At 44.7% G+C, this 14680-nt stretch overlaps 1 protein-coding gene across 4 annotated transcripts in view; it reads right to left on the bottom strand.

Moving 5' to 3' along the window:
- Window positions 1-4593: 4593 nt before the first annotated feature.
- Window positions 4594-14680, bottom strand: part of LOC139564067 (voltage-dependent L-type calcium channel subunit alpha-1D-like) — a 116783-nt gene continuing 106696 nt past the window's right edge. For 3 of the 4 annotated variants that reach the window (XM_071383291.1, XM_071383295.1, XM_071383285.1), the window contains 7 exons: window positions 14308-14331; window positions 12650-12775; window positions 12286-12446; window positions 11894-12000; window positions 9251-9405; window positions 8720-8879; window positions 4594-8326 (listed from right to left, as the gene is read on the bottom strand). In XM_071383291.1, the coding sequence (XP_071239392.1) occupies window positions 8021-8326; window positions 8720-8879; window positions 9251-9405; window positions 11894-12000; window positions 12286-12446; window positions 12650-12775; window positions 14308-14331 (1039 nt within the window). In that variant the 3' untranslated portion in view covers window positions 4594-8020. The remainder of the gene's footprint in view (window positions 8327-8719; window positions 8880-9250; window positions 9406-11893; window positions 12001-12285; window positions 12447-12649; window positions 12776-14307; window positions 14332-14680) is intronic. The other variant, XM_071383287.1, reaches the window with a different exon arrangement.

Below are 14680 nucleotides of genomic sequence, written 5' to 3' on the forward strand. Positions count from 1 at the left end.
GTGCTGACCGGTGGGATTCTGTCTGTGGTCAACAACGCTCTGGGGTACTTCTCCCTTGGACCGAACTGGCTGCGTCACGGAGGGATTCTCTGTGGCTCTGTTTGGTGAGTGGCTCTCAGAACTGTCTGGGACATAGAAATAGAATAAGTAGAACAGACATAGAAACGTTAACTATGGAAATTTGACTGGTATACTCATCGACATGGAAGACAATAATTCCTTTTGTACAAATATGGCCTTTCTGTAAAGGAAAACCGTGTGACTGTACTTAAAATGTTCACCTTTTAAACATTCATATTTTATCATATGAGACCATGTTGATTTTGTTCATTTTAATTTGTTTCTTATAGCCATCTAGTTGAAACATTATTTTTAATGAATGACTTATTTAAATACTAAAAACAATTCTCAATTAATGAATTAAAACAAGTTCTCCAATGATTCATGTTAATCAATCAATGCAATCATGTCCAGGCAACTAAATGTTGAAGTTACACTAACACACTGTTCCTTTAATTACAACAACAACAACAATATAATCTGGTTTCCATAGAGAGGATGTTTGTGGTGTGCAAGCAACTGGGACCTACAGTATCTCCTTTCAGACCAGGAAGAGGGGATACAAATTATGGACACCCCTACCCAAAAATGATGACGTATGTCACGCAGCGAGAGTTGAGTGGGGTACGGACGGATTCGGTTGAGTCAGTTCAGTCGGTCGTCTTAATGAGCCACTTCTTTTATACCTCACAGCTTATGCTTGTGGCTTGAAACTTGGTGTCCACATCACCAACAAACTATCATGGTCCAAACACACCAAGAAAATGGTGAAGAGGGCACAACAACACCTTTCCCACTCAGGAGACTGAAAAAATTTGGCATGGGTCCCCAGATCCTCAAAAAGTTCTACAGCTGCACCATCGAGAGCATCCTGACTGGTTGCATCACCTCCTGGTATGGCAACTCCTCGGCATCCGCCCGTAAAGCGCTACAGAGGATAGTGCGTACGGCCCAGTACATCACTTGTGCCAAGCTTCCTGCCATCCATGACCTATATACTAGGCGGTGTCAGAGGAAGGCCCAAAGAATTGTCAAAGACTGCAGTCACCCAAGTCATAGACTGTTCTTTGAAGCAGTACCGGAGCGCCAAGTTTAAATGAATGTTCTGTATTATGTATTATTAAATGAACAATTAATGAAATGGCCACCCGGACTATTTGCATTGACACACCTCCCCCTTGTTTTTACACTGCTGCTACTCGCTGTTTATTGTCTATGCACATGTATAAATTACCTCGACTAACCTGTACCCCAAAAATTGACTTGGTACCGGTACCCCTGGTATATAGCCTCATTATTGTTATTTTATTGTGTTACTTTTTATTTATATATTTTTGTTACTCTAGTTTATTTAGTAAATATCTTCTTAACTCTATTTTCTTAAAACTGCATTGTTGGTTTATTAGCCAGAAAAAACCCGCTGCGTTCAACAAGTGGCTGAATTTATCCTCAAGCCGACTGCTTTTTTCCTCATTGTTAGGCTATATGATGTGTAATATGAATATAAAGTTGATAAATATCAGCTAAATACAGTATAGATATTAGGCTACAATGCATAATAAAACATTGCCTAGTAGGCAATTTTTTTAGGGTGGAATGACTGCATTATTTGGTATTAATAATAGACTGGTTTTATGCACAACAACTTTCTATCCAAGCTGGGAGAGAGTGCGAGGACGCTCATGTCGTGTGCGGCAGGTAGCCTAGTGGTTAGAGCGTTGTAACCGAATGGTTGCAAGATCGAATTCCTGAGCTGACAATGTAAAAATCTGTCGTTCTGCTCCTGAACAAGGTGGTTAACCGTTGTTCCTAAGCCGTCATTGAAAATACGAATTTGTTCTTAACATGTCAAGTTAAATAAAGGTTTAAAAAATGCCGTTCAGGTAGGGCAGGCTATACAAGACAGTCATACAGTATAGGCTACTCTAAAACATCTATTGCTGGCCATCTATTCTACGACATGCAACGTTTTACATTATTGCCGCCAGCCAGCAGTCTAAATGGCACCACTGCTTTGTGAATGCTTAACATGAGAAAATGACGACCAAATAGGCCTACCAATAAATAGATAGAATATCCATTCAGACACTAATCTGTAGAACGACCAACGCGATACTCCTTACCACAACCTAGACACTCGTAGGCACATTCCACAGGCTCCATCTAGTGGAGATCAATGATAATTCAATTTCCCTGTTTTATTGGCTTCTTAGATCATGCAGATTTTTTATTTATTTTTTATTTCACCTTTATTTAACCAGGTAGGCCAGTTGAGAACAAGTTCTCATTTACAACTGCGACCTGGCCAAGATAAAGCAAAGCAGTGCGACACAAACAACAACACAGAGTTACACATGGAATAAACAAACGTACTGTACAGTCAATAACACAATAGAAAATCTGTATACAGTGTGTGCAAATGAAGTAAGGAGGTAAGGCAATAAATAGGCCATAGTGGCGAAGTAATTACAATTGAGCAATTAACACTGGAGTGATAGATGTGCAGATGAGGATGTGCAAGTAGAAATACTGGTGTGCAAAAGAGAAGAAAAAAACAAATATGGGGATGAGGTAGGTAGTTGGTTGGATGGGCTATTTACAGATGGGCTGTGTACAGCTGCAGCGATCGGTAAGCTGCTCTGACAGCCGATGCTTGAAGTTAGTGAGGGAGACATAAGTCTCCAACTTCAGTGATTTTTGCAATTCGTTCCAGTCATTGGCAGCAGAGAACTGGAAGGAAAGGCGGCCAAAGAGGTGTTGGCTTTGGGGATGACCAGTGAAATATACCTGCTGGAGCGTGTACTACGGGTGGGTGTTGCTATTGTGACCATTGAGCTGAGATAAGGCTGGAGCTTTACCTAGCAAAGACTTACAGATGACCTGGAGCCAGTAGGTTTGGTGACGAATATGTAGCGAGGACCAGCCAACAAGAGCATACAGGTCGCAATGGTGGGTAGTATATGGGGCTTTGGTGACAAAACGGATGGCACTGTGATAGACTGATTCCAATTTGCTGAGTAGTGTTGGAGGCTATTTTGTAAATGACATCGCCGAAGTCGAGGATCAGCAGGATAGTCAGTTTTATGAGGGTGTGTTTGGCAGCGTGAGTGAAGGAGGCTTTGTTGCGAAATAGGAAGCCGATTCTAGATTTAATTTTGGATTGGAGATGCTTAACGTGAATCTGGAAGGAGAGTTTACAGTCTAGCCAGAAACCTAGGTATTTATAGTTGTCCACATATTCTAAGTCAGAACCGTCCAGAGAATTGATGCTGGGTGGGCGCGGGCAGCGATCAGTTGAAGAGCATGCATTTAGTTTTACTAGCGTTTAAGAGCAGTTGGAGGCCACAGAAGGAGTGTTGTATGGCATTGAAGCTCGTTTGGAGGTTTGTTATTAACACAGTGTCCAAAGAAGGGCCAGATGTATACAAAATGGTGTCGTCTGAGTAGGGGTGGATCAAAGAATCACCCGCAGCAAGAGCGACATCTTTGATATATACAGAGAAAATAGTCAGCCAGAAAATTGAACCCCGTGGCACCCCCATAGACTGCCAGAGGTCCGGACAACAGGCCCTCCGATTTGACACACTGAACTCTATCTGAGAAGTAGTTGGTGAACCAGGCGAGGCAGTCATTAGAGAAACCAAGGCTGTTGAGTCTGCCGATAAGAATACGGTGATTGACAGAGTCGAAAGCCTTGGCCAGGTCGATGAAGACGACTGCACAGTACCGTTTTTTAATCGATGGTAGTTATGGTATCGTTTAGGACCTGGAGTGTGGTTGATGTGCACCCGTGACCAGCTCGGAAACCGGATTGCATAGCGGAGAAGGTACGGTGAGAAGGCTGATGTCCTCTGGTAGCACAAGTGAGGGCAGTGGCTCACTGCTACCTAGTCTCATTCCTATTTCCCCCACTGAATAGCTGCTGTTCAACATGCACAACTGTGTTATAAACGTTGAATAAACGTTGAAGCCATTTGATACACAACTAAATGCATGACAGTAACAGTCGGGGATGACGGTGTTGTGTCTTGTCTAGTTTTGGAGATACTCCTGCTGTGGGCCTTCTGAGGGTGGGTCAGCGATGCAGACCACCAAAGGCACCATGGCAACCATCAACAACAGTCTCCCCCAGCTTAACACATACAGAGATACAGATACATCCAACCATTGATTGCACCAGCAGCACCAATAAGTGTCACTTATATGTTCTCTGACCTTAAAAAATAAGAAATATACCTAATTTGGAAGACTTAATAAGGTGATTTATATGACCGTCTTACCTTTATCATAACCAAACAAATGTACAGATTTAGATTTTAATTCCACATTCAGAATGGGGTGTGAGAGACAGAATTGACTGAATTCTATTCAAATTGACCACAACCCTGGTATTTTGTCTATAGGAGGTTGCAGAATGTATGTCAACTGTAGAATGCATTGTTACTTTATGGTAAATGTAAAAGACGATGAAAATGGTACACAATACATTCAAATGTATGATTTCTCAAACCAAGCACCGGTAAAGGACAGCTGCAGAATTTCAGCGTAAGTTTATTCAGTAATAATCATTCGAAAATAAAATATTATCGTTTCGAATGAATTCAAGGCCAAAATAAAATGGGAAAATACAAAAAATGTGTTAATACAAAACCTAGAGGGTCAAAATAATGCATTTGCTACTAAGATAAATCATGTTTTACTGAATAAAAGCCTTACAGAGCAATGTTTTGGGACTTTCAAGTAGAGAACATTACCATGGGTCTCTCCATACATTTGTACATACTTAACATGATCTCTTCTATTTGAATACATATTTAATAACAGTAATAGTAGTAACAGTAATCATAATAATTATAATAATAGAATGAAAACGATTCAAAATGCTTAAATCAACAAGTCTTTCTCTGTAAACTGGTATATTACCATTTTTAACCCGCAAACAGAGGAACAGTGCACCTTGAAAATGTTTGATTTTTTTCTTTCATATTTCTGTCCCAGCAATGTAAGGTGAGGTGTAAATGACAAATATAGATTTCACTAAACCATACACACAGTCACAAAAAAGTACAAAATTGTCTCACCTTAATACACAAACATTTGTATAGAAAAATGAGAAACATTGGTACTATACAGTTACTTGTGCAAAGACAAACAGCTATGTGCTAATATTTAAATACCGTTGGTATGGAACCAAATCATGTTCTCTTTTCTTTTTTCAGGAATCCCTGACATGAGGTAAAAGTAAGTTGGTTTTATCTTTTGCTTAACACAAGTGTTTACAAAACAATGCATATTTTCAGTTTATCAGTAATTGCTACGAATAGTACAATGTGCCTGGAATTCGCATTGGTTCTTTCACAAGATAGTTATCAACAAAAAGACCAGAACACATCTTTTTTTTTTTTTTACTCACAAACGATTCAAAGAGCCCTTTCAATGTGCACACAAAGTGGAAAACCTACATTTTCACGGCAGTTGACTGAGAACGCATTGCGAACTCATGAACTACAAATCAACCACTCGTGAACTACAGATCCCACGTCTCATCACCTACCCATCATCTGCGCTTAGTCAAAATCTCCAGGGCAGCGCCTGGAAAAAGCTCGATCCTTTGTCGTCTGTATTTTGTCTGTTTGTGTAAAGTAATTTTGTGGTCCATCAATGTTCAACTTTCGTCGAGAGCAACAAGAGTGGAGTTATCTCGTAAAAACGAGCCGTGGTACAAACGCTCCCTTCTCATTGGAAGGAGAAGCTCGCTGTGGGAAAGAGACTGGTTGGTTGCGAGGGAGGCTGATATGTTTTCCCCAGACGGTGCTGGACCACCACGAGGTATAGTGTATGCAGAGAGAAGCCGGAGAGAGAGACGCCGAGAGAGCGGGGTTTAGTATTGCTTAGCCTCTCTCCAGCTTAAACACATCAGACCCAATAAGACACGACAACACAACAGAAAAAGAGAACAATGGCAGAGACTGTGGACCCACCTAGACCATGATGCCTCATTATGGTCTCATCTGTCCTATGAACAACCCTGACGAATTACGTGCCTCACCAGTCAGCCACCATGCCAATCCGGTCTATCCTGGCTCACACAGGCTCAGTCTGTCACAAGCCTCACACAGCAACAACAACATGGAGGCCAAGTGATTAGGAAGTGATTAGGAAGATTCCGTTTGAAAGGGTCGGTGGAATTTACTGACATGCATCATATCGTGAGGAAAAATCCCAATACAAGCATTGAGAACGACAGAGATTCCTGTTCGTCTCACTTCTTCGATCATATCGCTGTCTTTCAGCGGCACAAGGCATGTCCGTTGGGATAGGTGAAACGAATAAAGTTGTTGAACGAATTTCAAAATGGGTGAATGAAGCAGCGTTGTCGACGCACTAAGCGTTTGACCTTCCTGTACTGTGCACCTGCACAACATATGCAAACACAAATGTTTATCATCACATCTTCGTTAAAGGTGGAGTAGCCTCCTTGAAGCCTAGCTAACTTCAAGTCCAACAAAGATGCTCTTAGTAAGGGGGGACTTAACGCTGTGGTACTGGTACTGGTACTGGTGTGGTTGGGGTGACGCACAAAGTGTTCTTACGCTCGCTCATAAAACAAGTTAAAAAAAAAAAAAAAAAAAAACAATTTGCATTTCCTGTGCAGCTGTGTCGTTACTCCAAGAACCACACGGTTTCACAGACAAGCCAACGATGCATATGAGCAACAACAAAGAGAAAGGCCAATTCATCTCAGAATATTGTACCGAATAAAATAATAACACCAGCGACTCTTCTCTCCTGGTAGCATAATAGGATTCATTACGGCGTGTATTGCTGACCTTCTTTTGAAATGGTACATCATTACAAAATATAGAACATCTCTTTACAATTATTATTATTATTTTTAATATAATACAGTTCATTTACAGTGTATCTACTATGAAATATTAGTTCTCAGGCTATTCTAAAACTAAAAACAACCTGCCTGCTAGTGCATTTATCCCAAATGCTAGTAGTCACCTCAGAAGTGTATATTTAAGCAATAAGGCACGAGGGGGTGTGGTATATGGCCAATATACCACAGCTAAGGGTTGTTCTTATGCACGATTCAACACCTGCATACAGCCCTTAGCCGTGGTATATTGGCCATATACCACAAACCCGAGGTGCCTTATTGCTATTATAAACTGGTTACCAACGTAATTAGAGCAGCAAAAATACATGTTTCGTCATACCCGTGGCATATGGTCTGATATACCAAGGCTGTCAGCCAATCAGCATTCAGGGCTTGAACCACTCAGTGAATAATTCTGGTTTGATGATGCTATAAATGTGACTGATATCTCCTGCATACTTAAACTGGTTAATCTTATACTGAAACATCTAAGGGGGGGGAGATATGCCTTCCTATGCTTGCATTGAAAACTTGCATGATATGCCAAAACCTTAATAAAGTGACAGAGGGAATGACATCTTTCATCTGATTGTCAACACCCTTAACGACCCGGCCCGGTACCTCACGCCTCTGCCAATAGGTCCATCTCCTCCACTGACACTCCACGCCCTCAGTCTGCGACTGGCTCGTTGATGAGCCTGTGTCACCTCCAGACCGTGACCTATGACCTACGGGCATGGTCCACCATGTGCCAGTAGTGCCGGTCTGGGAGGGCGGAAGTAACATAGTTTCCTGGCACCAGGATTGGTTCCTGGCCCTGTGATTGACAGACGTTGACGTGAATGCCCTGGCTGGCAGAGGGCGAGTGACAGAATAAGTGGGCGGGGCCAGTGTCTCTCTCTCTCTCTCTCTCCTCATAGGTACCTTTCTCTTCCATGTAAAAGGCACTTCTTTTGGTTGTAAGCCAATAGATGCATTTCTCATTGGGTTTTCCACTGTCGGTGCTGTAGTCTATATTAAGTAGAGTACATACAGCGAGCAGTTCACTTCTAGTCGTTTATTCTCCAGCCGACGCTATAAAGTGGTGATGCAGATCATCTCGCCTGCCAGGTCCTCCTCGTACACCACTCTAAGCTCCACCTCCGGCTCCTCGTCACTATAACGGGCCGTGGCGTCTTGAAGGTCGTAGTCCCGCTCGCTCATGGCGGGGTACACGTTGACCCCGTTAACCGCCGGCACCACGCCAGCGCTCAGCAGGTGGCTGGCCGCGCTCTCCATCTCGTCGATGGTCATCTCGCACGCGTCCGCTATCTCGTGCTTGGTGGCGGCCACGAACTTTGGATCCATGGCGTATCTCCCGAGACCCTCTGATATCAACACCTGCCCGGCGACAGGAGAAAAGAGACCACATTGTGTTTACGCGGGCTATTAAAGTTACTGTTAATAGCGATAAAAAGCCTGTTTGCGTATCTGAAACGTAATGAGTTTGAGTGTTCAAACCATCCACACCTGGCTAGCTGTAATATACTGTACTCATTAACGTGGTAGCCTACTAATGACTTCCATATATCATCTCAGAGCACATTTCCCTACACTAAGGTCAATCGCATTCAATTTCTAGCAATTACATTTTCATTACAAGTTCACTTCCTGACTTGAACAAATTTACATTTTACATTTTACATGACTCCAGCCCCGGTACCGTACCCTTTATCCACTGGTTCTAGCCTGAAGGGCACCAACCCACCCTCCTCTACCCTGCCCTGGACTCACCGCCTCCACCAAGGAGGTGGCGCTCTTCTGATGGCGCTGCTGGTGGTACTCCGGGGCCACCTGGAGGTGGACGGGGGAATAGATCCCCTGGGAGTACTCTGGGTCGTCTGTGTACCAAGAGCTCTTCCTCAGAGGCACCTGGCTGCTGACGCCACTCTCCCTGAAGAGAAGAGGAGATTCAGACGCTCTTAGAGGAAAACGGAGGGCCAACGATAAGGAGGAGGAAGCAGGGGACAGTGTGACTCAGTGTAAGACTCAATGTTCAATATCAGAGTGCAAGACAACGTCCTAGTGACAAAATAATAATAGTGAGACATGCAGCGTGGCTCCTGCAACCCCTCCAAACGCAAGACCGAAGCATTACCCATCAACCCTTACCCTTCCTCCAAGAGCCAGAAGAACAGATCTCCGAATAAAACTCACAGGTTACAGTCACACTATACATTTCTGTCATTAACTAAAACAAAAATGTGTGTCGGCATGTATCCTTCATCGGGGTTGTACAGACAGAACAGCGGAGTTTTTGTATACCTGCGTCCGGGGTGATCCACCCGGATGAGGGGCGTGTAGCAGGGCGACTGCTCCTTACTGGCTGGAGTGGCGGGGGGAGTGGTCCAGGAGCGGGTGGAGTGGGAGGGGGAGAGATGGTGGGCTCTGCTGGAGTCCAGCCCTGCTACAGCCATCACCTGTAGAGGGGGATCAGGAACACAAACTGGTCTAACACACACACACACACTGGTCTAACAACACACAAACTGGTCTAACACACACACACACACATACCGGTCTAACACACACACACTGGTCTAACACACACACACACACACACTGGTCTAACACACACACACACACACACACACCGGTCTAACACACACACACACACACACTGATCTAACACACACACACACTGGTCTAACAACACACACACTGGTCTAACAACACACACACACACACACACATACACACACACTGGACTAACACACACACACACACACACACTGGTCTAACAACACACACACTGGTCTAACAACACACACACTGGTCTAACAACACACACACACACACACACACACACACACACACACACACACACACACTGGACTAACACACACACACACACACACACACTGGTCTAACACACACACACACACTGGTCTAAAACACACACACACACACTGGTCTAAAACACACACACAAAGTTCTAAAACACACACACACACACTGGTCTAAAACACACACACACACACTGGTCTAAAACACACACACAAAGTTCTAAAACACACACACACACACTGTTCTAACACACACACACACCCTGTTCTAACACACACACACACACACTGGTCTAACACACACACAGGTCTAACACACACACACACACACACACTGGTCTAACACACACACACACACACACACACACACACACACACACACACACACACACACACTGGTCTAACACACACACACACTGGTCTAACACACACACACACACACACACACTGGTCTAACACACACACACACACACACACTGGTCTAACACACACACACACACACACACACACACACACACACACACTGGTCTAACACACACACACACACACACACACTGGTCTACACACACACATACACACTGGTCTAACACACATACACACACACACTAGTCTAACACACACACACACACACACACATACACTGGTCTAACACACACACACACTGGTCTAACACACACACACACACACACTAGTCTACCAACACACACTGGTCTAACACACACACTGGTCTAACACACACACACACACACACACACACACACACACACACACACACACACACACACACACACACACTGGTCTAACACACACACACACTGGTCTAACACACACACTGGTCTAACACACACACACACACACACACACTGGTCTAACACACACACACACTGGTCTAACACACACACACACACACACACACACACACTGGTCTAACACACACACACACACACACACTGGTCTAACACACACAAACACACACACACACTGGTCTAACACCACACACTGTTCTAACACACACACTGGTCTAACACACACACACTGGTCTAACAACACACACACTGGTCTAACACACACACACACACTAGTCTAACACACACACTGTTCTAACACACACACTGGTCTAACACACACACTGGTCTAACACACACTGGTCTAACACACACACTGGTCTAACACACACACACTGGTCTAACACACACACACACACACTGGTCTAACACACACACACACACTGGTCTAACACACACACACACTGGTCTAACACACACACTGGTCTAACACACACACACTGGTCTAACACACACACACACACACACACTGGTCTAACACACACACACTGGTCTAACACACACACACTGGTCTAACACACACACACTGGTCTAACACACACACACTGTTCTAACACACACACTGGTCTAACACACACACACACACACACACACTGGTCTGACAACACACACTGTTCTAACATACACACACTGGTCTGACAACACACACACACTGGTCTAACACACACACACACACACACACACACTGGTCTAACACACACACACACACTGGTCTAACACACACACTGGTCTAACACACACACTGGTCTAACACACACACACACACACACTGGTCTAACACACACACACTGGTCTAACACACACACACACACACACTGGTCTAACACACACACACTGGTCTAACACACACACACACTGGTCTAACACACACACACTGGTCTAACACACACACACACACACACTGGTCTAACACACACACACTGGTCTAACACACACTGGTCTAACACACACACTGGTCTAACACACACTGGTCTAACACACACACTGGTCTAACACATACTGGTCTAAAAGCACTGGTAGAGCACTGCACTGGTAAATCAATTCATGCAACATGGAGCACTGGTAGTGTGTGTGCTATATGGTGCTGCAGATGCAGAGCTGTCCACTGGGGTGTGTGTTACCTGCTGGTGCATCCCATGCAGTGGTAGAGCAGTGTGTGTGTGTGTGTGTGTGTGTGTGTGTGTGTGTGTGTGATCTGGTGCGGAATTAGGTGCAGTGGTAGAGCAATGTGTGTGTGTGTGTGTGTGTGTGTGTGTGTGTGTGTGTGTGTGTGTTACCTGGTGCTGCATTAGGTGCAGTGGTAGAGCAGTGCGTTGGTGTGGCAGCTCGTCCTGACTGCCTTGCCTTCTCAGACACTCAAAGTTGAAGGAGGGCCTCCTGTGACCTGGACGAGTGACGGGCGGACAGGGCAGGGGGGTGAAACTAGTGAAACTAAACTACTCATGCAGGAAACAACGACTACATGCAACTGAAGGGCATCAACACACATTCACAAACAAAACACTGTCATGAAGGGCTCTTTAAAATCGGAGAAAACCAAGTCAGTGACAAGTCAGTTTAAAAAACTGTGTGTGAATAGCTGTCGAAGATTAGCTTCTATCTGACCTTAGTATCAGTTTATTTGTAGACAAGCTTCAGAAGCATGCTGGACAGAGAGAAGGGATGTTACCTTGGGGCGTGGCAGGAAGCATCCGTCTCTTAGGCGACCTCCTTCCGTCTTGGTAGAGGGGTTGCTCGTCGTCGTAACTGTTGGGGTGATGGTAGCCTCTCGGCGTCTCGTACTCCGTGTCACTGTTCTGGTACCTGTCCACGTGTTCCATATAGGACCTCCTGGAAGGATAGGGTGTTGGGAGGTGAACTAGCAGCTTGAATTCCATTTTAATATGCTCGGGGGCCGCATCTGGCTCGGTGGCCGCTAGTTTGAGACCCCCTGCTCTAGCAGAAAGGAACACATGGTGAGGTACGGTATATACAATATATAGGATACATTTATTTCTCTGAGGTTGTAAGGGTGGCGTGTCGGGTTACTTTACCTGTCTCCTGACAACATGCTGTCGTCCTCGTAGAACTCCTCCCCGCTGTAGTACTCTCCCGAGTACCTGTCATCCTCAAACTCCTCCCGCCGGATGGTGGGAAGGCGGGCGTCTCCCCGGTGGGACCTGGTGGGAGGGGGTGAGGGGTCAGGGTTCAGAGATCAGAGGGGGGTGGTGGGCAGTGGAGGCTGGTGTCACTTTAAAATCGGAGGACAGGCTCATTGGAATGGAATGAATAGAATGGTACCGTTTCCAGCCATTACTATGAGCGATCCTCCCTTTACCAGCCTCCACTGGTGAGGCTGGACTGCGGGAGTTGTGGGGGAACAGGGCCATGCACTGTCATGCAGACGCAAACCTCCTGCCTCCAGGGGGCAGCGATGCAACAGAACTAGCGTCCTCCTCATCCACCCACCACCACAGCCTCATCAAGACAACAGGGACAGTAGAAGCTGTAGTAGACCAGCGTACGATGCATACAGTACCAAAGAGCAGCACTCAACGTTCACTTAACACTTCTTTTTGTCGCTCAAAGGAAAACCACGGTTGCCTGTAATACGATTGTTTGAGAAGTCTTCAATCAGACGTATCAAAACTTACGTCCCCTTATCATCGTCCCCCATCTCAGCCGTGGGATAGCTCACCCAAATTACAAAATGACCTATTGGTTTATTTACCCTGCAAGCAGTCTATGGACAAGGGAAAACAACAATCCATGTTCTGGTTTTGTCCGTACACTTAGAAAAAAGGGTTCCAAAAGGGTTATTCAGCTGTCCCCATAGGAGAACCCTTTTAGGCTCCAGATAGAACTCTTTTTGGTTCTAGGTAGAACTCTTTTGGGTTCAATGTAGAACCCTCTGTGGAAAGGGTTCTACATAGAACCCAAAAGGGTTCTACCTGAAACCAAAAAAGGGTTATTCAAAGGGTTCTCCCATGGGGACAGCCGAAGAGCACATTTTGGTTCTAGATAGCACCTTTTTTTTCAAAGAATGCTTGCAGGATAAGGAAAAGCAATATTTCATTTTGTAATTTGGGTGAACAATCCCTTTAATGAAAGACATTTCTGAGGGCCTTCTATAGAGCTCCTTGTCGTTGCTGGCCTCAGGCAGTAGTCAGGGTTTAAGGGGAGCAAGGTAAATCTCCATTCATATCCATGTGGTTTGAGCACCCAAGTTCCTCCTTCAAGGCAAAAGCACTTCACTTCACCTCTCTTAGCAGTGCCCTCCTTCCTAGCAGACACATGCATACAGCAAGATTGGTCTAGGCGCTAGGTAGTGTGCTGGCCAATCAGGCCTTTCCCTTCTCTTCATTAAACATCAGACTACTAGGACAAGGGATTCTACTCCACAGATAGGTGGTGGTGCAGAAACAGGGAGATGGGATGACTGGCCAGCACTAATTTAGCAGGGATTAGGGTTGCAAAATTCCCAGTAATTTTCCCAAAACTCCCAGTTTTTCCGGAAATCCTGATTGGAGGATTCCCAGAATCCGGATTTCTGGAAAATCTGGGAATTGTGGGAAAGTTACCGGAATTTTGCAACCCTAATAGGGATGCAGTTAGTCACTTACTGGCCCCATAAAACATAATTCAAATGAAAAGTCCCCCCTTGTTGTGGCGGACACATACTGCTCTAAACATACCTAGGAAAGTAACATACCTAACATAGGTCTCATAGTAGCGCCTTTTGTCCAAGAAAGCAGAGAGATGGTTGAGAGAAAGCATTTTGGTTAGGTAGGGAGAAAGAGAGGAGAGAACAGAGGGAAAAGGGACCCCATGAGTGGCATATATTTATCCTACAGTATATGAAGCATATACATGCATTCCTATATATGTATAAGTGAAGAAAGAAGACAGAGGGGTGACGTTTGTACCAATGTTGGGGGGGCAGTTTCATTTCAATTACAGGCAGTTCAGGAAATCATTTCCTGAATTCCTAAGAATTGAAATGGACTTTCAAACCAACCCTGGGGTGCTCCAGAGAGATGTATTGACTGATTGTGGGATGGGTTACCTGAATAAATATGAAGTGT

Source organism: Salvelinus alpinus, chromosome 2 (assembly GCF_045679555.1).
Source record: "Salvelinus alpinus chromosome 2, SLU_Salpinus.1, whole genome shotgun sequence".
Lineage (NCBI taxonomy): Eukaryota > Metazoa > Chordata > Actinopteri > Salmoniformes > Salmonidae > Salvelinus > Salvelinus alpinus.